Raw genomic sequence first — 22341 nt, 5'->3', positions numbered from 1 at the left:
ATTTCCGAAGACATTTAACTGATTTCGGGTTAAGTACACCAGGAAGATGAAATTCAAGAGCCCCATTAAATAGCTCGGCATTACCTTTCCTAACCATTTTATTGTGTGGGTAACTGCATGTGTACACATTTAATAAATCACTGAACCTATTCAATTCTATATATTCCCCGATCGATCTGATATAAGCTCAGGTACGGTCGCCATGTCTGTCTTCAGAAGTACAAGGTAAAACTTCTACCTTAATTTATTGATGAACTGCATTCGTAATATTTACAACATGTCAAACCAATGCATTATGTTTTAATTTGCAATGAGCGAAAATCAATTCAATATTTGACACCAAAGGCTGTTTGTAAAAAGTAATCGACGTTCACGTATGATTTTATGTTTTTAAAAATATAACAGCAATTGTTAGTATTGACAACTTTACATCCCCAGTTCGACCACAATGTTCCACTGTTGCAAATCATTTTTCAGTCATTCATTACAGTACGATTGTTAAAATTTGATATGAAGAATGAATTGCATTCCACGGTATCTTCTAAATTGTTAGTACCTTGGTTGAAATGCATAATAATTTTTTTTAGGAAGAACTTAAAACATGACACGACCATTCATCACCATATTCAAAAATATCGCAGTGATCACCAATATTAATACTTGATTCAAAGTTGGGATTCCACTTTCATTTTCATTGCCATTAAGACATTCTAAATAATCTAACTTGCATATTTTACATTCGGTTATTATCAGCTTGTTCTTTGTGATTTTTATAGATTGGGGTCTGCTTTGTTTGTTCTACTTTTAAAAGAATTCGTTACCTGTTTTTTTTCAGTATCATTCCTGTCTGAATGTTGTCTTCTAGGTTTCTTTGCTCTGTGATACCGTTTGTTTCTTGTGTGTGTGTGTGTGTGGAGAGAGAGAGAGAGAGAGAGAGAGAGAGAGAGAGAGAGAGAGAGAGAGAGAGAGAGAGAGAGAGAGAGAGTATCATCATTGTCTTCTTTATTTCACTGTTGTATTCGTATTTTCACTAGATGTCCTCTTGATTCAATACTACTTAATGATTCTTGTAAATTTGGTTAAAAAGATAATTGCGTCATAATGATTACAGAGATGTGTAATGTTTTTGTCTTTGCGATTACAGTGATGTGTGAAAAAAATTGCATTTGTTATGCAATGTAGTGAAATAAATTTTGGAATTTTAATTATATTGCAGTGTAATGGTTGTAGTTACCTTGATTTTACTGCTGGATAATGATTTACTTTGCGTGATTACACTGCAGTGAAGTGAATGTTGTCCTCTTGATTTTACTGTATTCTAATTACATGTATTACATTGTCTTGTTTTCACTGCTTTGTAATGAATGTTGTCTTTGGTGTTCATTGTTTACTGATTTTGAGATCCTTAGAGAAACAGTAAGAGATCAAAATCACTTAGAACTGATACAGTAAATATACTCTATCAAAGTCATTTGATTAAAAGTTACTTTGAACGTTATATTCGCATTTTATTGTTTGAAAGGGATTAAAAGTTCCAAAATGAGCAACAATCAATTGAATAACGTCTGCTTATCTAAAGCCTCCGATCAATTGACTAAGCTATATCCGAGTAATAATGACAACACTAGGAATGACAGTAGTTTGCATAACTTGACACCTAGTGCACTTGACAATTGGATGCCTTCCAACATAGAACATAAATCTTGAGGTTTTGTTCTCTGTACTGAAAAAATGTAGTATTGACGACAAAATATTTAGTAATCTCAAAACATTGTTTCCTTATATTTGATTGTATACATAATTGTGAAATGTCTGTTATATACTAGTATATTCAGAAAATCTTTATCGCTCCCTGTCAGACATTCTGTCTTTTTTTTTTTTTTGACTTTTTGGTCGCAATGGATTAGAGAATTGTGATTGGATTTGAACCTTGATTTGAATTAATTTGAAACTTGCTGTGTAGCTTTATAAAGAGAAAGTACAGATCAAGTTTGAGTTTTATTAAACTGTATCAACAGATCATGAAAAAATTGCGGTAATTTTAAACGACTAGTTTTTGTTCTATTTGGGTTCGTTAATTAAAAAAAAAGCATCTTTCACCAAACATATTGAGCACATGGAACGACATTCCTTTTATAATTCTGAGATTCCTGTAGGGTACATGTATTGTTTATGCTATTCTTTTAGAATGTTTGTTTTGTGTATAGCGATATGTTTTGGTCTTTTTTGATTGCATTAATGGGCGATTGTTGTTTTCTTTTGTATTAGCATTACATGTTTTAGCTAATGATTCACTACAGCCCAAAAATTGTTATTTTCATAGTTTTACCATGGTAGTTATTTGTTGGGTTTTTTTTTTAATTTATTGCAGTTGATTGGTTTGGTTGACGTCTTCGTTTTGATGTGATGCTCAGTCATGAATCTTGTCTTTTTGTAGTAAACTGAAACACTATATAAATAGTGCCTGCTTGGGAGGGTAACTGTTGAAATTAGCACCCCGAAAAAACCATTGTCATCCGACGCGAAGCGAGAGGTGTCAATTTCAACAGTTACCCTCCCAAACAGGTACTATTTATTTTATCATCTTGAATGTCTTTTTTTTAAAGAAAATTTTACTGCTTTTATATAGAAATGAAGTGAATTCTACGGCAAACCGTACGCGCATGTAACAATTCGTTGTGTTACCTGTTGGCAAGTGTGTTGCTAACGCTGAGGGTAACAGAACGGATTACCAACTGCATCTAAACCAATCAGATTTCAGTATTTAACATGAAATTATAATAATAGGTATTGTTATACTTTCATGTTAAACTAGTGGGTATTGTTTTTTTTATACAAAAAAACACATGTCTCCCCTTCTCCCCAAGGATTGTAATATGGGGCAAATTTAATAAGTGAAAAAGAATGAAGTCAGCTATATGTTAGATATCATCCATATATGATACAGTTTAGAAAATGAATTAACTTGAGACACAAGATTGGTCAAGGTCAAAAATTATGGAGGCGTGCACTCCTTCTCAATACCATCTACCTATGTTCCAAGTTTGAAGCCTTAATGTCAAAAGGTATCCAAGTTACCACCCAGACAAAATTTAATTATTTTTTCTTAATTTGACCTGAGTAAAACAAGGTCAAGGTCAAATGTTTATCAATAGTACACCTCAGTGTATTATAATTGTTCTTTGTGTAAAGTTTGAAGTCCTTCTGTCAAAGAATATTTAGGAGGTGAACAATGAAGTTTTTTCTAATTTGATCTTGAAATAAAATTTTTAGGTCAAGGTCAAAAATTTTGGTAAGGTTGAACTGGACTATATACCATCTATGTATGATACAAGTTAAAAGATTGTATGATTAAGGAATCTTGTGTTATGGTCCGGACTATATTTTTTATAAAACGCTTGACCTTGAAAAAGATAATAGGTCAAGGTCAAAAATTTTGATGGCGTGCACTTCTTCTTAATACCATTTAGCTATGTTCCAAGTTTGAAGTCTTAATGTCAAAAGGTATCTAAGTTACCACCCAGACAAAATTTAATTATTTTTTCTCAAGTTGACCTTGAGTAAAACAAGGTCAAGGTCAAATGTTTATCAATAGTACACCTCAGTGTATTATAATTGTTCTTTGTGTAAAGTTTGAAGTCCTTCTGTCAAAGAATATTTAGGAGGTGAACAATGAAGTTTTTTTCTAATTTGGCCTTGAAATGAAATTTTTAGGTCAAGGTCAAAAATTTTGGTAAGGTTGAACTGGACTATATACCATCTATGTATGATACAAGTTAAAAGATTATATGATTAAGGAGTCTTGTGTTATGGTCCGGACTATATTTTTTATAAAACTCTTGACCTTGAAGAAGATAATAGGTCAAGGTCAAAAATTTTGATGGCATGCACTTCTTCTAAATACCATCTAGCTATGTTCCAAGTTTGAAGTCTTAATGTCAAAAGGTATCTAAGTTACTACCCAGACAAAACTTAATTATTTTTTCTCAAGTTGACCTTGAGTAAAACAAGGTCAAGGTCAAATGTTTATCAATAGTACACCTCAGTGTATTATAATTGTTCTTTGTGTACAGTTTGAAGTCCTTCTGTCAAAGAATATTTAGGAGGTGAACAATGAAGTTTTTTCTGATTTGACCTTGAAATAAAATTTTAAGGTCAAGGTCAAAAATTTTGGTAAGGTTGAACTGGACTATATACCATCTATGTATGATACAAGTTAAAAGTTTGTATGTTTAAGGAATCTTGTGTTATAGTCCAAACTCTATTTTTTTATAAAACGCTTGACCTTGAAAAAGAAAATAGGTCAAGGTCAAAAATTTTGATGGCGTGCACTCCTTCTTAATACCATCTACCTATGTTCCAAGTTTGAAGTCTCAATGTCAAAGGGTATTTAAGTTACGGCTTGGACAAATTTGGATGAAGAAGAATAAGAAGAATATGAAGAATAAGAAGAATAAGAAAGTCGACAAAAACAATATGTCTCCCCTTTGAAAGGGGAGACATAATACTGAAATCTGATTGGTTAAGACGCAGTTAATAATATTTTCTATTACCCTCAGCGTAAGCAACGCACTTAGCAACGGTCAACATTAAAAAATGTTACATGCGCGAAAATTATGCGCGTTCGGTTCGCTGTAGAATTCACGTTATTCCTATATAAAAGCAGTAAAATTTTCTTAAAATTTTTAAAAAAGACATTCAGTATAACAAAATAAATAGTGCCTGTTTGGGAGGATAACAGTTGAAATTGACACCCCTCGAAAACCATTGTCAACCTCCGCTTCGCGTCGGTTGACAATGGTTTTCTCGGGGTGTCAATTTCAACTGTTACCCTCCCAAACAGGCACTATTTATATATTGTTGTGTTCTTGGTTTATTTCTATACAATAAATGTTCTCTTCTGATCTCAATTTTATTTTATTCAGTGCTGTCTTTTTGAATTCTGTATGTAAAATGAATGTTGCCTCTATGTTTTACTACTTTGATATAATTGCTGTCACCTTAATTCACAGCTGTTTGATGATTGTTTTGTTCTTGTTTTCCTATCTGTGTAGTAATTCTGGTCTTCCTAATTCTAATACTGTATCATGGGAGTGTTCTTCTTGATTTTACCTTTGTGGATTTATTGCTCAATGTGCAGTCAAAAAAGCTTTTAGTGTCGATCGTTTAAGAAATAGACAAGCATAGGCAACCTCAGAACTATAAATTTAGACATTATCTATATAGAAGAAATTACAAAACACAAGTAAAGGTGTAATTAGATTTTTATTGTTTGGCGTTTTTGGTCGTGGCAATAAAAGCAGCATGGGTCACCAAGCAGGGCAGACCCAACAACAAAGCAGCAAGTACGATCAACATGAGCAGCACAAATATTTTTTGCTATTTCGGGTTGACCGCAAACAGCTATAGTTTGAACATTTGAATGTTTATAATATAAGTTCAATATCAGCAGCAATTGTAGTTTGAACATTTGAATGTTTATAGTTAAAATGCAATATGGTAGCAGCAGCAGCAACAAGCACAAAATGAGCAGCAGCATAAATCAATAGCATTTGATTGTTCCGGGTTAACCGCGAACAATATATTTGTTAATTATTTCACAAACTTGACACATCAGTTGAATGGACGGGCGCACATGCCACATGACCTTCAACTGAAGGTTTAAGGTCACCCCACAAGGGGAGCCCAATTCAACTGACCCACGACCAAAAACCCATTTATCAAATTTATGATTTTAATGTTTAGGGATAACCTATTTTAGTATTAAGTTGCATTGTATGTACGTGAAGTAACTTTTATTGGCGTTCGTCTGGAAATACTGTCCCAAGCCCTTTTCGGAAATATTCAAGGCCCCCCTGAATGTCACTCAAGAACTTTTTGTTACCCAAAGGATTGAGATGCACATTGTCATTGCCCAAAAACTGGTTGATGTTCCTAGTAATATCTGGGTGCTTAATATATGCCCCCCCTAAGTCCTGTATTTGACATGCTGTTGCCCTATTGAAGCGTTTACGATTCCTCTCCATAGCTTCAAGGTCTGAAGAATATCTATAAGACTTGCGTGGCAATATTTGAGACCAAACTAACTTAGTCTTTGGTAGGAGATCAGCTAGGTTGGTTATGCTCTCGGACATATGTTCTATTAATTCAGCGAGGGGCCAGTCAGGGTCACCTAAATCATTCCCCCCACAATGAATAACGAGAAAGTCAGGGGCTTCCTCTCACCTAGTAAGATACATAACCTTTTTCTTTAGGTCAGTGAACTTTAATTCAGCATACCCTTGCCACCATATTTTTATTCCCAATCTTTCCAACCCCAGGTTAATTCCTCCTGTTCTAAGCATGGCTGCTAGAAAGGCATGTCTAATAATGGAAGACCCCACACACCATACTGAAGAATCTGAGAGCAGAAAGTTTAACAGCAAACTTGTTTAATAGGGCAGCGAATGTAAGATTTATAGATTTGTGATTTCCATCTGCCTGCCTCTCTTATAGAATCTGAATGGCAACCTTGCTGATATGCAGCAGTGGCAGCCCCTATCCTAAAAGAATGTGATTTGTATCGATGGCTATGCAGTCCTAGAGCATTAGTGGCGTATTTAACACTGCTGAGAACTGAAATCTAGTGAGTGGGCTACCATCAGAATGACAGAATACTGGACCGTTAATTCGAGGCCTCATGGACAAAAAAGCTAACATATACCTTATTGGACAATGAAAACTGGAAGATTTTTCAATGCAAATAGTTACCCCTCTGCCGTATTGGTCGTTCTTTGATTGCCTGATGGTTAAAAACATGTTGGACTTATCTAGGGAAAAATTGATGTCCGATACATTAATGATAGTAGCTGGACTATTGCCTTTGGAAATTGCTAATTCCCCAACTCTTAAAAAACCAAAAAATGCTAACATATATGCAGCTTGAAAAAGATGAGACTCATACAAATTAGTACAAACTTAAGGTAACACTTGAACAATTTTGCACAGAATAGAATGAGTAATTGGGAGTCTTGTGTCCTTCTTCACTGACAATCTTTTCATTCCCTGTAACATCTTAACAACCAGAAAATTTCTTGTAACATCATCTAGGTCCCTAGACTTGCATTCAAAACCAATTGCTGACACATATAACCTAGCTGTAGCTGAAGAAAACTCTTTAAGAGATAAATATGCAATAAACTGTACAATGTGTTCTAGTGATGGTGGCCATACATTTTGAAACTTGTGCTCCAATCTAAATTTTTGAAATGCTGTTAAACCTGTATCTAAGCAAGTTTTGTGTTCTTTGACAATGAAGCCTGAAATAACTTATCTACTTGAAACTGTAAATCATCTGCAGAAAATCTTGTGGAATTGGCTCTGCCTGCTCCTTTGCCTATGGTGCTAACTGTCTGAATTTTCCCCATTGCTTGCATGAAATAGAATCAGCGATACAATTATTGCTACTTTCTATATGTTTAGCTTTGAAAATACAATTGTACTGCATAAGCATAAGAACAAGTTCCCTCACTAACTTCATTACCCTCTTAGACTTGGAAGTTTGTTTGTTAACAATGCTTACTAATGCACTATTGTCTATGAAAAACAAAACTTTTTTGCATTCCAAATCCTGACCCCATAACCTAATAGCTAAAACCAAGGGAACTAGTTCCAGGAATGTCATATCCCTAATTATGTCAGATGAATGCCATTTTGGTGGCCATTCAAAGAATGCCCATCTCCCTTGAAAATATGCACCACATCCAAGCTCTGCATTACCTGTACTATCTGTAAACAATTCTAAAACATCCGAGCTTATCCATTCTCTGGATGGAAAATATGAAATGCCATTAAATTTCTCCAAAAATATAGCCAACATGTGTAAATCATCCTTCAACTCTGACAATAACCTAATTAAATATGATGATGAGCCTCAGAGGCCCCACTCATTGCATCATAGAATCTGCGATTAAATGCTCTACTTGACCTGATTGCTTTGCCAAAAAAATTGAACATTCCTACTAATGATTCCAATTCTTTCAAAAAAACTGATTTCCTGGACAAAAATTCCTGCACATACTGTTTCAAAATTTCTACTTTTGGTTTAGGAATTTTTATGAGCATATTGACTGTGTCAATTTCTAACCCTAAATATGTAAGCACAGAAACAGGACCCAAAGTTTTGTCCTCTGCTAATGGAATATTAAGTTCTGTACAAATATTATCAAATTCTGACGTAAGTTTTTCACAGTTGTTAGTCCCTATCTTTCCTGCAAATATAAAGTCATCCAAATAGTGATCTAATGTTTCTAACCCTGAGCGTTTTTGAGTAAGCCATTGCAAAAAATTAGCAAATGTTTCCCATATCTTACAGCTTATTGAACACCCCATTGGCAAACATTTGTCTACATAATATAAGGAGTCAATTGAAAAACCTAACAATTCGAAGTCACTTGGATGAACAGGGATTAACCTAAATGCACTTTTCACATCTACCTTTCCCAGTAATGCCCCTTTTCCTAGGGAAGATATCATGTCTGAATAATGCACAGAACACACTTCTGGGTCAATAAAATAATTAATACTTTCATATTTAGGATAGGAATGGTGCATAATCATACGCCACCCCCCATCAGCTTTAGGTACTACTCCTACAGGTGAAATATGGAGATTAGATATTGGCCTTTCTTGAAAAGGGCCCATGATTCTACCCATACTTATTTCTTTTCCTATACTTTATCCATTAAGTGTTCATAATGTTCAGAGGCTGACCTTAAACTTTTGGACATGTTATGTATCCTAGGCCCATTGTACTGTAAATGAAATCCCTCAGTAAATCCCCGTTTTAATTCCAGTGCTGATTCTTTCCTAGGATAGGCATCAAGACAAGTAATCAAACTGTTGATTTTAATTGGAGTTTTTCCCATATCCCATGGTTCTGGTGGAATATGTGTTATGATAGGTAGTGGTGGGCCAGTTATGCCTTGGGGTGTTGCCCCTGGGGACCCGAGGCTGTGGTGTTCGGGGACGAAAACGAATGGGGGTAAATGCTTGATGGTTAACTAACTTAGGAATTGCCTGGTTGTTAAACCTTATGTTGTTGACCCGAGTTTGAGACTGAGGGTAGGATAGTGCAAGCGGGCATTGGGATACTGGGTGGTTACCGTGGCACCTGATGCATGAATGGTGATAAACACAAACTGGACGAATACAATTTCCCCTGTAATTGTAATCAAAACATATGTTGGTAGACTGCTGGGAAACAGTGGAAGCAATTTGCAATGAGCTAGATGGAGACATGTAAATAAGCCAAAGTTCGCTGTCCACCTTTCCCCATGGAATTGAGGGATCCATGCTACGCCGTAGGCGGAATTGATCATCGTAGCTTTTAAACCCCAGACCCCCTACTCTTACCGCCCCCAATCTAACATCATGCAAATAATTGAATAAACCTTGAACTGAATCAAGGTGGGCTGATGAATAAATACTGCTATATATAATGAACGCATCTGTCCACTTTTCAATACTGTCAATTTTGACCGATGGTTTACTTGTTTCTCTCGTCATCAGTTTCCCCTTTTCATTGATATAGATAGACTTTTCTGTAGGTATTACATTCGTAATACTCAACAGCAAAGCAAGGTCTACATAAGCTGAACTAATAATTTTGGCCTTAATATTTTGAGAAACATTAATTGCTATTTGGTACATAGTGCTTGCTAACAATTGGGGCATTTCAGGCGTACCTTGCCATGTGCTTGCACTAGTTGTCGGGTTTTCAATCCCTGTGCTAGTCGCTGCCTGCTGGTGCTCATCGACAGCAGTCAGAGGCACTTGTGTGACCTGTATGGCACTGAGGGTAAGCTGTTGGAAATCTAGTTGACTCTCCGCTCTTCTCTATCTCTTCCTCGAGTCCAGGCTTGACGGACCTCCGCCGGCGCCGGAGCACGTGGCTCCTTTGTCCTTGTTCCCTTTAGGTTTTCCTCGTGGCATATCGAATGCATGAAAGCAATTTAAAGAAAATGGTTCAATTATTTTTATCGCATGATTTAATGTACTTAATTTCAAGAATTTAGCAAAAGGGGGTTTTATTAAAAATAAATTGTCTACAATTCAATCCATTAAAATCCGAAGCAAATTACCGTTAAACATTAACATCAATGCTTAAAATCTTTTCCAAAATACCTGATGTGATTTATTTTGACAATATTAAAACTTAAGTTAAAAAGATTGTAATAATTTTTTGAAAAATTGAGCGAGCTAAACTTTTTGCTACCTTTCAGCCCTGGTTGATTTTGAAAAGGATTGGTATACCGAGCCCGATTCAATATCGAGCCCGAACAAAAAGAACACTTCAATTTCCTCATAAGATAAAGGCATCTATATAACATGCATATAGATGCTATTATTTAACTATGTTTAGATTTTTTTCTATATATATATTTGAAGAAAAAGTATTTCGCTTTATGAACTGATTACAGCTAGAGAATGTTTTTAAAAGCAGTAATGATAAATTTATGGAATGCATATACTAGTATTCCCTACGCCAAAAATCTTAATTGGTTTTAGTTTTATTGAGTTGCATATACTCAATCGCTTTGCTTAAGAAACAGTGTAAAATACTGATTAAATATAAATATTGAAGTTGTCTTCTTGATGTTATGTTGTGTAATAACTGTTTGTCCTTTTAATTGTATGATAACGCTATTATTACCACTTACATGAATTCAGTCAAAGGGACTTCAATGAAGACGACGAAGAAGATGATAACGATGAAAACAAAGCCTCCGATTTTGTGTCGTTTAGAACGTGAGTCCACCTAATTGATTTTGCTCGTTGTGTATAATTATAAATCATCAGACTGAAACCACAGTAAGTTGGTTGAAATGTGTGTTTTTACAAATTTTAATAGGAAAAAAAAATTCTGTACACGAATGTCGAGCTTTTTTATGACATAAGACCTCAAAGTTACAAACAGACATATTTTGTACCTGTATATCACAAGCAGGAGGTATATCCATTTAGCGCAAAGGAATAGGAAAATAATGAATTAAATGCCCACGTCAAATTGAGAAACCAGCTCAAGTTCATCATCATAGCCCATAAAACATAATAAATCAATTGTATTTCTTCAATTATTAGTAAAAAAAAAAACTGTTATTAGAATATTTAACACGGTTTTTCCCCTTCTCAAAACAGAATTTCGCCTGGAGCAGGCTATGTTCCAGATTTTGAGAGTGATGAGGAAGATGGGCAAGTTCTTTTTCCATATACATATTGCATCATTGAATTTATATCTATCTTTTTAGATATTGGTTGTTCCATAAGGTTAAAAAAATTTTTATACTAGTCATACGTTTAGGATGTGTTTAATTTTTTGGAATTTTGAAATTACGTTTGTTATGGACACCTAACTTCCTTTTTCTTCAGTGACAAAGACGAAGTCGAACAACTGTTGGCAGACGCTGAAGATAGACATGGTTTTCATACAGTTCGGAAGTAAGAAAGATAGCATGCAGTTTGTGCATTATGTGCTACCATTTTTTTTTACTAAAGGATATGCTAAAGTTGTGAGATATTTTTTCAAATTAAATAAGTATATATTCAATGCGCATACGTTTCTGCGAGTTTTAAATTTAACGCAGCATATTGTCATTATTTTAAGTTTCATAAGATTGTATAAAGTTTAACTTATGTTAAACGTCACCTGCGGCTAAGATTCAAAAGAAATTGTTGTTTTGAAACACTGACTGAAATTGACTAATATCTGACAGAACAGATCATTCAAAAAATTTTATATTGTAACATGAATACTCAAACTATTTTTTGTGTGTAAATATAATGTAAATAAATAAAACTCACTCTTTAGAAAATATTGTGTTTAAATTTGTATGCTGAAGGTGACATCAACGGTGACATTTAATGTAGATTTATCTAACTTTGGACAGTATAAACTGAAGAATGAACCAATATCTTGAAATTGTCATAATTGAATAATCTCAACTATACCAAATCAGAGACTGATGACAGGATGACTACAATTATGAATATTTTATTTTTATCACTTATAGAGAGGTGGTGAAACCCCACAAACCTTTAGTAGGGGTAGAATTTGATCCAGCATGGAACAAAAAGATCGGAGCAGTAGAAAAAACACCAAAACCGCCACAGTAAGAATTTTTTTAAAAATTCGAGAACTGGTCATATCCCTCAATCCTTTTTTCAATATTGTTGATTGCATTGTTTCATCGTTATTTGTAAAACTCGTCAAACAAGTATTTCAGAGATGGTTTCAATGAACATAAAATCTAACATTCATTAATAATCAAAGAGCAAGAAGCAATGAAAGTGCAAAATGTTTAATTAGAAGGACGATTTCCTCGAATGTACAATACGTTTCCTCGTAGCTGTGAATTTTACGATATTTATTTTAATCCATTTAATTTAACAGTTTAGAAATTTAAAATCGTTGTAATAAAGACAATTGTTAAAAAACCCAGCATAGTTTTCATTTTGCAATTTTCTGTAGACAGGATGAAGATTCTCCGGCAGAAGAAGTAGACAGGTAACTATACGTTGCAATAAAGCAAATAAGGAGTACAATGGTAATGATACGAAGTACCTTCTGCCAAGCCTTCCATAAACAGACAAAAAAATAAACTTTACAACTTTACAGAACTTCACAAGTTAAAATATAAGAATTCATGTACATGTGATAGGGAAGTCTGAAGTATCTGATGTTTTCCTACTTTTTAAACAATTTTAATTTTACTTCCCGGGTAAAATATCAAAATCATTTTAAAAGGCCAGAAAACGTCAGATATTTCGGACTAGTAATAGGGTTAAAAAAAATAACAGATAAAATGGTGTTAAGAGATATTAAATGATTATGTATTTGATGAATAGCAATTCTGTCTTTCCCTGTTTAAGTGAACCAGAAGATTATATCGACCACGCGAGTCCTAGAAGCTGGATAGAGGAAGTGGACTTCGAATGGTATGCTTAGCAGTTTTAAAATATTTCAATACAGTTTTAAATAATTAAATTTTGGATTTATTTCATTATTCAGATTTTTGTCTTTGCTTGTGTCCTCTGCATTAAACTGTAAAAAGGGAAGATACTGCACAAGAGTATCGCATGACCATATTTTTAAAAAAAAATATTAGATTCTTTTGAAAATATTATAGGTAATGCCAATATTGCTTTTTTGAATCCTGGTAGTTTGGCAAAATGAATTGGAGATTATAACTAATATACTAGTAAATTAAAAAATATAAAGATATTATTTTGAGAATTTTTTTTAATCAAAAAAGAAATTGTAAAACACTACGTCACCTACATTGTATTTTGTGCCTTTTTGTTTCACATTCGAAATCTCATGTAGATCATCAAATACCCTCCTAATCATTTCTTTGAATATCTAGTATCTCTCAAGATATACATGTAAACTTTATTACCTATTTTGATTGTATTCAGGTATTATAATCATTTTCTACATTAATAGTGAATCTGAAGTCACTTCAGACCCCGAAAGGTGAGTTTACTTTCAAATGAGTGAATGTATTTCTTGAAACAAAAGAAAGAAAGAAAATTCTTACAGATATTCATGACCGTAAGGTAACAAATGATCTCCTATTTCTAATATTCTTATGATGCGATTTCTTAATGACTGTGAAAATAGATATTAATATTACTTTTTTTTATGTTAATATGGTGAAATATTATTATCATTTTATTCATGCATTTGACGTTTTCAATAATTTATAGTGAGTATGATGCACCTCCAGACTTTGAAAGGTAACTTTTTCTTCTAGGGGATATGTATAATGTCAATTAAATTCGTTCGTAAAAATATTGACTATTATAAGATTCCATTTTAAATAAAGTAAAAATATGTGAATTTAAAAATTGAATATGCATTTTCCTAGCACTTCCTTATAACAAAGAAAGGAATAAGGAAATTTTATTACGTATGAGCGCATATCTTTCATAGGTCTTGCAATTATGTTTTCCGTTTTCAATGTATTCATTTTGATTGATTTATTGGCTATTAAACCTCCTGTCGGGAATATTGTACTTGTTTTAACACAAAACTACATTTATATGCCACAGAAGCGCTTAACATTTAGACCTATGCTCTGTGCTCTGGGTCATCGAGCAGTTAGGATTCTTTCATATACACTTTCCTAAGACACAAGGCATCCGTCAGCTGTGTAATTTTAACATAATATCTACCACTTAGCGAGGATGATTTTAGATTATCTTTCACATCCTCAACTGAGTTTTTTCCCTGTTGAATTGGCTTCTTATAAGATGAATAAAATTTGTTTTTGATAATCCATTAAGGTTATGGATTTATGTATATTAAGATCGAGAAGCCACGATTTCACAAATTTTAACTGAACAACTAATTCTGATGACTTTAACAGTTACTTATTTTCTTTCAATTTATAGCGATTCCGACAGTGATGCACAAGATGATAAACCAGCGAGGTATTATAAAGCCTTTTTAGAGTGCATTGGTCTTTATAAAACACATAGTTTACAAGTTATTGTATTGTTATTATTACTGCTAAGGTTTAATGATATATGTACATCTAGTGGGCATTTTATTTTCTGGTTTGTCTCTAAAGAAATCTTTTTCTGTCCATACACAGTCAGGTACTGGTTAAACCGTATCCGATCTAATAAGTTTCCATTAGTTTGTATGCAAACATACGCATTTTTTGACTTTTATAGACTGATGTCAGGTTATCAAATATAGTTGTAGTATAATCTACTAGTTAGGTCTTTCTACCTTTCAGGTGAAAGACCTTTTGTATTTCTTATGTTTTTTATTATTTTTTTTTCTTCTCTTTTTTTCCAGGGACAGCTTTTTTGTTTCTAGAGATATTGAAACATTTTTTTCTTTATGTTATTGAGCATTAAAAGTTATGGTATTAAATGACTCTTTGCTTGATAACTCCCAGAACTTACAAAGTTATTGCCCATGTGTACTAAAAGCATATTATCGCTACTCCTCTGAAACTTAAAGAGATAGAGACTTGAAATTTTTACCAATGTCTTCAGTACACTAAGAGGGTTCTTCAATCAATTCAAACCTAAAGGATCTGAGGCCCCCTTTTAGTAGTTATTGCCCCTGAAAGTATTTAGTTGTTTAAAAAATCACTTCCAACTTTTTTTATTTTTTGTCATAGAGACTTCGGACCACTTTGGATGGAAGCGTCTCCCTTGACCAAACAAAATGACATAAAGGTCAAAGGTCAAAGTCATTTGAAAATCTGTTAATTAATGAATTTTTAGATTTCTTTTGTTTAGGATGGTACAGAAAAACTTTTCAAGGATGTGGTATGACTTCTTGAGACATTTCAAATTATAACCCGTCAGCCCCTACCTTGAAACAATTATAGAGTTATTGCCCCTATTGTACAAAAAGCTTGTTATGGCTAATTCTCATAAACCGTTAGAGATAAAGACTTGAAACTTTTACTAATGTATTCAGTACTTTTAAAGGGTTTTTCAGTTTATCAAACCGAAAGGGCCTGAGTACCTCTTTTAGCAGTTATCGCCCCTGAAAGTTTCTTAAGTTTGTTAAAAACACTTACAACTTTTGAACCTTACATCGTAGGGTCATCAAACCCCTTTAAACTAAATGCTGACCTTTACCATTCAATGTGACATAAAGCTCAAAAGTCAAGGTCAAACCAAAAAAAAATCTCATATTAAAGTTTTTGATTTTTTTAATACAGTTCTGCAAAGAAAATGTTTTATTAATTATATTGTAACAAAACATAAAAAATACTGAGGTGGAAAGACCTCTAATTGTTCGAGAACAATTAGTCTACTAGTATTAATAATATATATTTTGCTATTTCTTCTATCAACTAACTTTTTGCCGACAGTTATAACTTTCTTTTACCCAATTTATAAATAATTGATAAGAGATCCAAAACGAGGTAGGTGTCAATAACCAATAGATCATTTTTCTTTGGTAAACAAGAGGCTAAGAAGGTAGGGGAATAATACATAGCCCGCAAACGTGTTTTTTATTTATTATTCAACACACATAAGATATTTCCAACTTGTTCTTTTAGTTCGAATCCTGTAGACGCATGCATGACAAGAATGACACTGTCCCAAAATGTGACCATCGAGTACCCCGATAGGTACCACGTGGATCCTATACGAGCTGTCACGTGGTCACAAGAGAAGAGGGCTGCTGAACTAAGGGATATTACTCTGCGATTCATGGAGAAAATGTGCACAGATATTTACTTGCTAGTAGATAAAAGGGACAGGAAAAAAGTGCTGGTATTTGATCAATCTGACGAAGCAGTTGTTACTTTTTCTGTAAAAGTGAATAAAGACGAAAAAGATGTCGGGTATAGGTATGAGGCAAGGATAAAGAACAAGTCCAATTGGGTAACCAGAATGGCCTATTGTAAGGTACTTTTTCTTAAGGCAGTTCACGTATAACTGAAGTGAATTAAACAATTTTGAATTATCTTAATGTCATTTCATACATTTTTTGAAAAATAATATAAAGCAAAGATTAATTTGAACCGAAAACGCGTGTTATTTGGAATAAAAATATACTAAAGCATTATCATAAATACAATATTCTTATCTCGAAGGTACCGGTTTAGTTACCACCTGAGGTTCAAAGATAATGTCGAGCATAGAGTAAATAAATATATAGCATTTCATTCCACAGGGAGACGAAATAAAATTCCACGCAACAGAAGTTGAATCGTTCTACATCGTCAAGATCCCCATAAAAGAAACAGAAATAATTCAACCCGAGGGGAACACATTGTCTTTCAAACACTCAGGGGGCGTGTCAATGGATATGCCATCACAAACTGTGGAAATGCCTCAACCAATTGCTATGCAGGTATACCTTTGCAGATATAAGGGTTTTTTTTTTTATCAACAAATGGACTGCAACTGTGTTTACAAACATTATCTACATGTACATGTAATTTATCAATCGTACTTAAGAATAGTGTGTTATACATAAGCATCTGAATTCCTGATGAGTGTACATCATGTTGAAGACAAATTACATACAACTTTATATTTCAGAGGGGTTTTTTTCAACTCCAAAGTACTACTTTTTATTGCAGTGGGGTTTTTTAAAACTCCAACGTACTCTTTATAAAATTCTTTTCTTGATATTTATTGCAGCTCAGTAATGTTGACAAACGTGCTATGGTGAAACGTCACAGTTTATTCCCAGAGAAGTTCAAGCTACAGAAAGTATCCCAGAGGTTGTACGTTCAGCACGACATCGAAAAGTTTAACAAAGCCTTTTCCGTGAAGCTAGATCTAGAGAGTTTCCGAGACACTGATGCTGGCCCACTGGAACCAGTGGCAATCCTATGGAATGATGGGGAACCTACGATAAAGTCCAAGGCAGAGTGTTCCCTGAGTCAAGAGGCGAACAGAGTCGTCATGACAATGAAGAATTTTCCTAATAGATCGGGGTAAACGGTTTCTGAATGAATGTTATGGTTATATTTATTGTCTCATTCCAATAAGACGTTATAGTTTTATTTCCTAATTGTCAGTATAAACCTTTCAGTTAAAACTTTAGTGATGTCTGCTTTATACATATGTGTAAATCCACAAAATTTTCAACACAAGTATTAAATTACCAGTAACGCACAAATTTAAAGTCAATATTCAATATAAAAAAGTTTGATATTCGAATTCAAAATATTTCTTATTAATTCAGTTTTATCTTAGATTATCAGTTGGCTTAGTTGCGCCAGGGAAGATGAACCAAGATGAGGCTAAACTAGCTTACGCCGATGTATTCATGTGTAAAATTACCATACACATAAAGATTGTCAATCCTCAGGAAGCCACGGTTTACATCAACTGCATTATGATAGAAAACTTACCAAGCCTTCTGGACCAATATAAGCCACTGTGGTTGATTGGTATATCAGAAGACTTCTATTTGAAAAACTTTCAAAGAATCCGCATACATCTATCCGGAAACTCTATACGAAAAAGGTCCAGCAGGCAAAAGGTGCTCAACTGTTTCATAGTGTTTTCAAATCGAGCAAGGGAAAATTGTTTGTCTTTTAGAATTGATAAGGACACTAGAATGGGTGGGTGTCCGAACACGGTTTTGGATTTTAGTTTAGACAGTGGTTCCAAGAGGAAACTCCATCGGCAAGAGTTTGACCCATGGATGCTCGTAGGGAGGAAACCCGGATGTCTTGATAAAAGTTCTGTTTTCACATTGTCTAAAGGACAGACGTTTGTTGGTTTAAAGACACCAAGACCCTTATAAGCATTGTTTGTAGTTTTGGGGGTTTTTTTATCGTGCGGTATTTTCAAATTTTATAAATATGGATGGTCTTATTATTAAAGGACACATAAACTCATGAATGATTAATAGTTGAATAGAGAGAAGTTTATTCGCATGTGTGTATTTTGGGTATCTACAGTAAATATATACAGTATCCACAGCAGTGCTCCAATTGGACCATAATTCCTGTCCTCCTTGTATGCGGACTGAGTTGTCTTAATTTATAATCGTAGTTATCGATATAATTTATGGATAATGAAAATGTGCATATAAATTTTTGTAAAAGGGTTTTGGGTGTCCGAAAAAATACTTGCAACAGTGCAGTATATTATGAACTAGGTAGATTTCCACTAGAAATATTCAGGAAACAAAAAAAAATTTCAATACTGATTAAAATTAAGTAACAGTAAAAACTGTATTTAAAAGCATGCTACGAAGACAAGGTGAAAAAAATGACACATGGATTTCAAATGTTAGGAAAGAATTGTGCACCTAAGGCTTGGCCAATTTATATGTACAGTTCTATGAAAGAATCTGCTATTTAGATATTATATATGATAGAATGTGTGATGTCTTTAAACAAAACGTTGTTAACGATATAAGCAATGCGTCAAAATGTATGTTGTATAAACATGTTGTTGATTACTTTTGTTTACAAGTTTATCTAAAGAAACCAATTCATGTAAAATATTGTAAATTAATTACACGATTACGGTTGTCTTCACATGACTTAAACATTGAAACAGGGAGGTATGATAATTTAAAACGTGATTGTCGAAAATGTGACTTTTGTAACTTAAATGAGATTGAAGATGAATTCCATTTTTTACTTATTTGTCCATCACTTCGTAGTTTAAGAGAAAAGTATATTAAAAAATACTACTCCCGAAATCCAAGTGTGTATAAGTTATACATGTACAGTTACTACGTTCCTCAAATACTAAAGAACTGTGTAATTTAGGGAAATATCTATATTATGCAAACAAGCATCAAACTCCTCATGTGAATAATCAAAATTGATTATGTACACTTTGTATATTGTTATCCTGTTGTATCTAATATGTATGTTTACATGTACATGTATAACCTATGAGATATTTGCCTCTTGGAATAAAGACATTTATATGCTTACAATAATATACTTATTACAGCTTAATTAAAGTTAAAGTTGCAAGCTAGTTTTATTAAAAAGATATCCATAGTGTGTAAAGCAATTAGTGTCAACTAATTAGCATTCAAACTCCATTGCTAAATATTTCTTTGATTTCAAATTTCTCATATCTACGAACACATTTCTTCCGTATATTTTAATTTTGGAGGATATCTTTTGATCATAGACTTATGGATTCACCCTAATAAGTTGTCTACCTTTGACTTGAATGGCGAACCACTTCTTTGACACGCCAAATTTACAAAAATGAACTGAACACAGTTTCACATTTGATAGACAAGGTTTATCGACTGTTTGTCATAATCAACAAACCGTAAACATTAGCTAACGATTAATTAACTATAAATGTGCTTAGATTTTTAAAACTATATTTAGTGGTCGCGAACTATAGTTTATGAATGATAATCTACATGTAAGTTTATCTATCTGTAAACAAAATAATGTTAACAATATATTTTGCTTCTAAATGGAGATTCATATATGAAAGCTTTAATTTATATTCGTTAACTATAGTTATAAGTGTTGTTAATCAATCATGAAACTTCATTTATCAGATAAACTATGTTTTGCACTTGCAAATGATTGTTTTAAGTGTTAATTAGATTAACAGTTCTGAAATATAGACAATCGCGTTAACTGTGGTTGATCTTAAAATAGATTAACGGCGTTAACTATAGTTTTCTGTCCGTAAACTACAGTTTACAACAGATAAATCTATTTTCTCGACTGTGAAACTGTGTTTAGCTCATTTTTGTGAATTTGGCGTGCCATGCACTTTTAGCTGCTATCATTATTTAATTTTCTTTATTTGCATGTTCAAGCAAATATTGTTTGCAAGGCTAATATGTGCTTTTATTGGCAATAAATTTATTAAAATATAATTATGTCAAAATATATTTTCGTTATCGTTTATATATACAACAGATATCAACATTTTTTATTGTTATACTTTCATGTTAAATACTGAAATCTGATTGGTTAAGACGCAGTTCATAATCCGTTCAATTACCCTCAACGTTAGCAACGCACTTAGCAACGGGTAACATTAAAAATTGTTACATGCGCGAAAATTATGCGCGTACGGTTCGCTGTAGAATTCTATGGAACGCCAAATTAACATATATTCAAATAGTTGTACCTATCTTCAAATAATTGTACCTATCTTCAATTAATTGTACCTATCTTCAAATCATTTGAAGATAGGTACAATTGGATTAAAGATAGGTACAATTAATTGAAGATTGGTACAATTGAATTGAAGATAGGTGTAAATAATTATACCTATCTCTAAATAATTATACCTAGGTACAAATGAATTATACCTAGGTACAAATGAATTATACCTATCTTCAATTCAATTAAAGATAGGTTCAATTGAATTATACCTATCTCTAATTCATTTGAAGATAGGTAAAATTCATTTAAAGATAGGTACAATTGATTTGAAAATAGGTTCAATTCAGACATATCTACAAAGGATTTGAAGATAGGTACAATTCAATTATACCTAGGTTCAATTCGTTTTGTGTATTGTTGAAAATAATGAACGCAATTGAAGATAAGTAATTGAAGATAGGTTCAATTCAATTGTACCTATCTTTAATTCAATTGTACCTATCTTCAATTCATTGCATTTGTACCTATCTTCAAATCAATTGTACCTATCTTCAAATGAATTAAAGATAGGTATAATTGAATTGTACCTATCTCTAATTCACTTTGAAGATAGGTACAATTGAATTGAAGATAGGTACAATTGAATTACATTTTTGCACCCGCTTAAGATGCAGTTTCGGAAAAATCCATGTATACCAAATGATAGACCATTGTCTAGTGAGTATATAACCACTTTTGTTTTTAGTGTGTTTCACCTGACAGGTGAGATATTTACCTTTAAAAATTAATATCCCATCGGAAAATGATAATTCCCATAGGAGAATTGATTCTCCTACAGGAAATATTGACAATCCTATAGGATTTTAAAAAATTCCTCTAGGAATTATATTTCCTATAGGAGAATGGTATTTCCTGTAAGAATTTGATTCAGACATGTAGTTTTCCTATAAGATATTAAGTTTTCCTATCGGATTTTATCAAATCCTATCGGAATTGAAATTCCTATACGAAGTTCTTGTATTCCGATAGGAAATTTCAAATTACCTACAGGAATATTGTTTTTCCCATGGGAAAAATTATTTTCCTATAGGAATTTACTTTTGAAAGGTAAATATCTCACCTGACAGGTGAGATACAATGATAACAAAGGTGGTTGTTAACTCTTTAAGCAATGGTCTATCATATGGCAATTTTGAATTTTTCGATATATGCAGCTTAAGCGGGTGCAAAAATGCACTGGCATTATTAACCGGCACAGTGTTATAGGTACAATTGAATTGAAGATAGGTACAATTATTTGAAGATAGGTACAAATATTTGAATATATGTTAATTTGGCGTTCCATAGAATTCACGTTATTCCTATATATAAAAGCAGTAAAATTTTCTTAAAAATTAAGACATTCAGTATAACAAAATAAATAGTGCCTGTTTGGGAGGATAACCGTTGAAATTGACACCCCTCGAAAACCTTTGTCAACCTCCGCTTCGCGTCGGTTGACAATGGTTTTCTCGGGGTGTCAATTTCAACGGTTACCCTCCCAAACAGGCACTATTTATATAATGTTACCCGTTGTTAAGTGTGTTGCTAACGCTGAGGGTAATAGAACGGATTATGAACTGCGTCTTAACCAATCAGATTTCAGTATGAAAGTATAACAATATGTATTAAGATACTTTTTTGCTGTATTTCACTATATCAGTGGTTTTAAAAGCACGAGTCTTCTCTCATAAAATTGGAACAAGTGTAGCAG

General features: G+C 33.2%; 1 protein-coding gene across 3 annotated transcripts; it reads left to right on the top strand.

Annotated features, from left to right (window-relative positions):
- The first annotated feature begins 4 nt into the window (after window positions 1-4).
- On the top strand, window positions 5-19476 carry LOC105333425 (uncharacterized). 3 transcript variants are annotated; one of them, XM_011436388.4, is made up of 14 exons: window positions 6-225; window positions 10711-10788; window positions 11179-11232; window positions 11410-11478; window positions 12051-12149; window positions 12509-12544; window positions 12910-12975; window positions 13484-13513; window positions 13747-13776; window positions 14434-14472; window positions 16074-16425; window positions 16694-16873; window positions 17167-17465; window positions 17728-19475. In XM_011436388.4, the coding sequence occupies exons 1-14, from the start codon at window positions 203-205 to the stop codon at window positions 18281-18283; spliced, it is 1911 nt and encodes a 636-aa protein (XP_011434690.2). In that variant the 5' UTR covers window positions 6-202; the 3' UTR covers window positions 18284-19475. The 3 variants fall into 3 exon arrangements, with proteins under 3 accessions (XP_065940433.1, XP_011434690.2, XP_011434692.2); XM_011436390.4 differs by having other exon boundaries at window positions 17717-17897; XM_066084361.1 differs by lacking the exon at window positions 11179-11232 and having other exon boundaries at window positions 5-225; window positions 17728-19476.
- The last annotated feature ends 2865 nt before the right edge of the window (window positions 19477-22341 follow it).

This window comes from Magallana gigas, chromosome 5, assembly GCF_963853765.1.
Source record: "Magallana gigas chromosome 5, xbMagGiga1.1, whole genome shotgun sequence".
Taxonomy (NCBI): domain Eukaryota; kingdom Metazoa; phylum Mollusca; class Bivalvia; order Ostreida; family Ostreidae; genus Magallana; species Magallana gigas.
The sequence above is the reverse complement of the archived record's forward strand: the minus strand, read 5'-3'. Positions and strand labels throughout refer to the sequence as shown.

Excerpts from the sequence above, each read along its gene's own strand:
- LOC105333425 (XM_011436388.4), top strand. The coding sequence starts at position 203 with ATGTCTGTCTTCAGAAGTACAAG. Across the intron at positions 226-10,710 it reads TCTGTCTTCAGAAGTACAAG|TCAAAGGGACTTCAATGAAG; the intron begins GTAAAACTTCTA and ends ACATGAATTCAG. Across the intron at positions 12,545-12,909 it reads CCGGCAGAAGAAGTAGACAG|TGAACCAGAAGATTATATCG; the intron begins GTAACTATACGT and ends TCCCTGTTTAAG.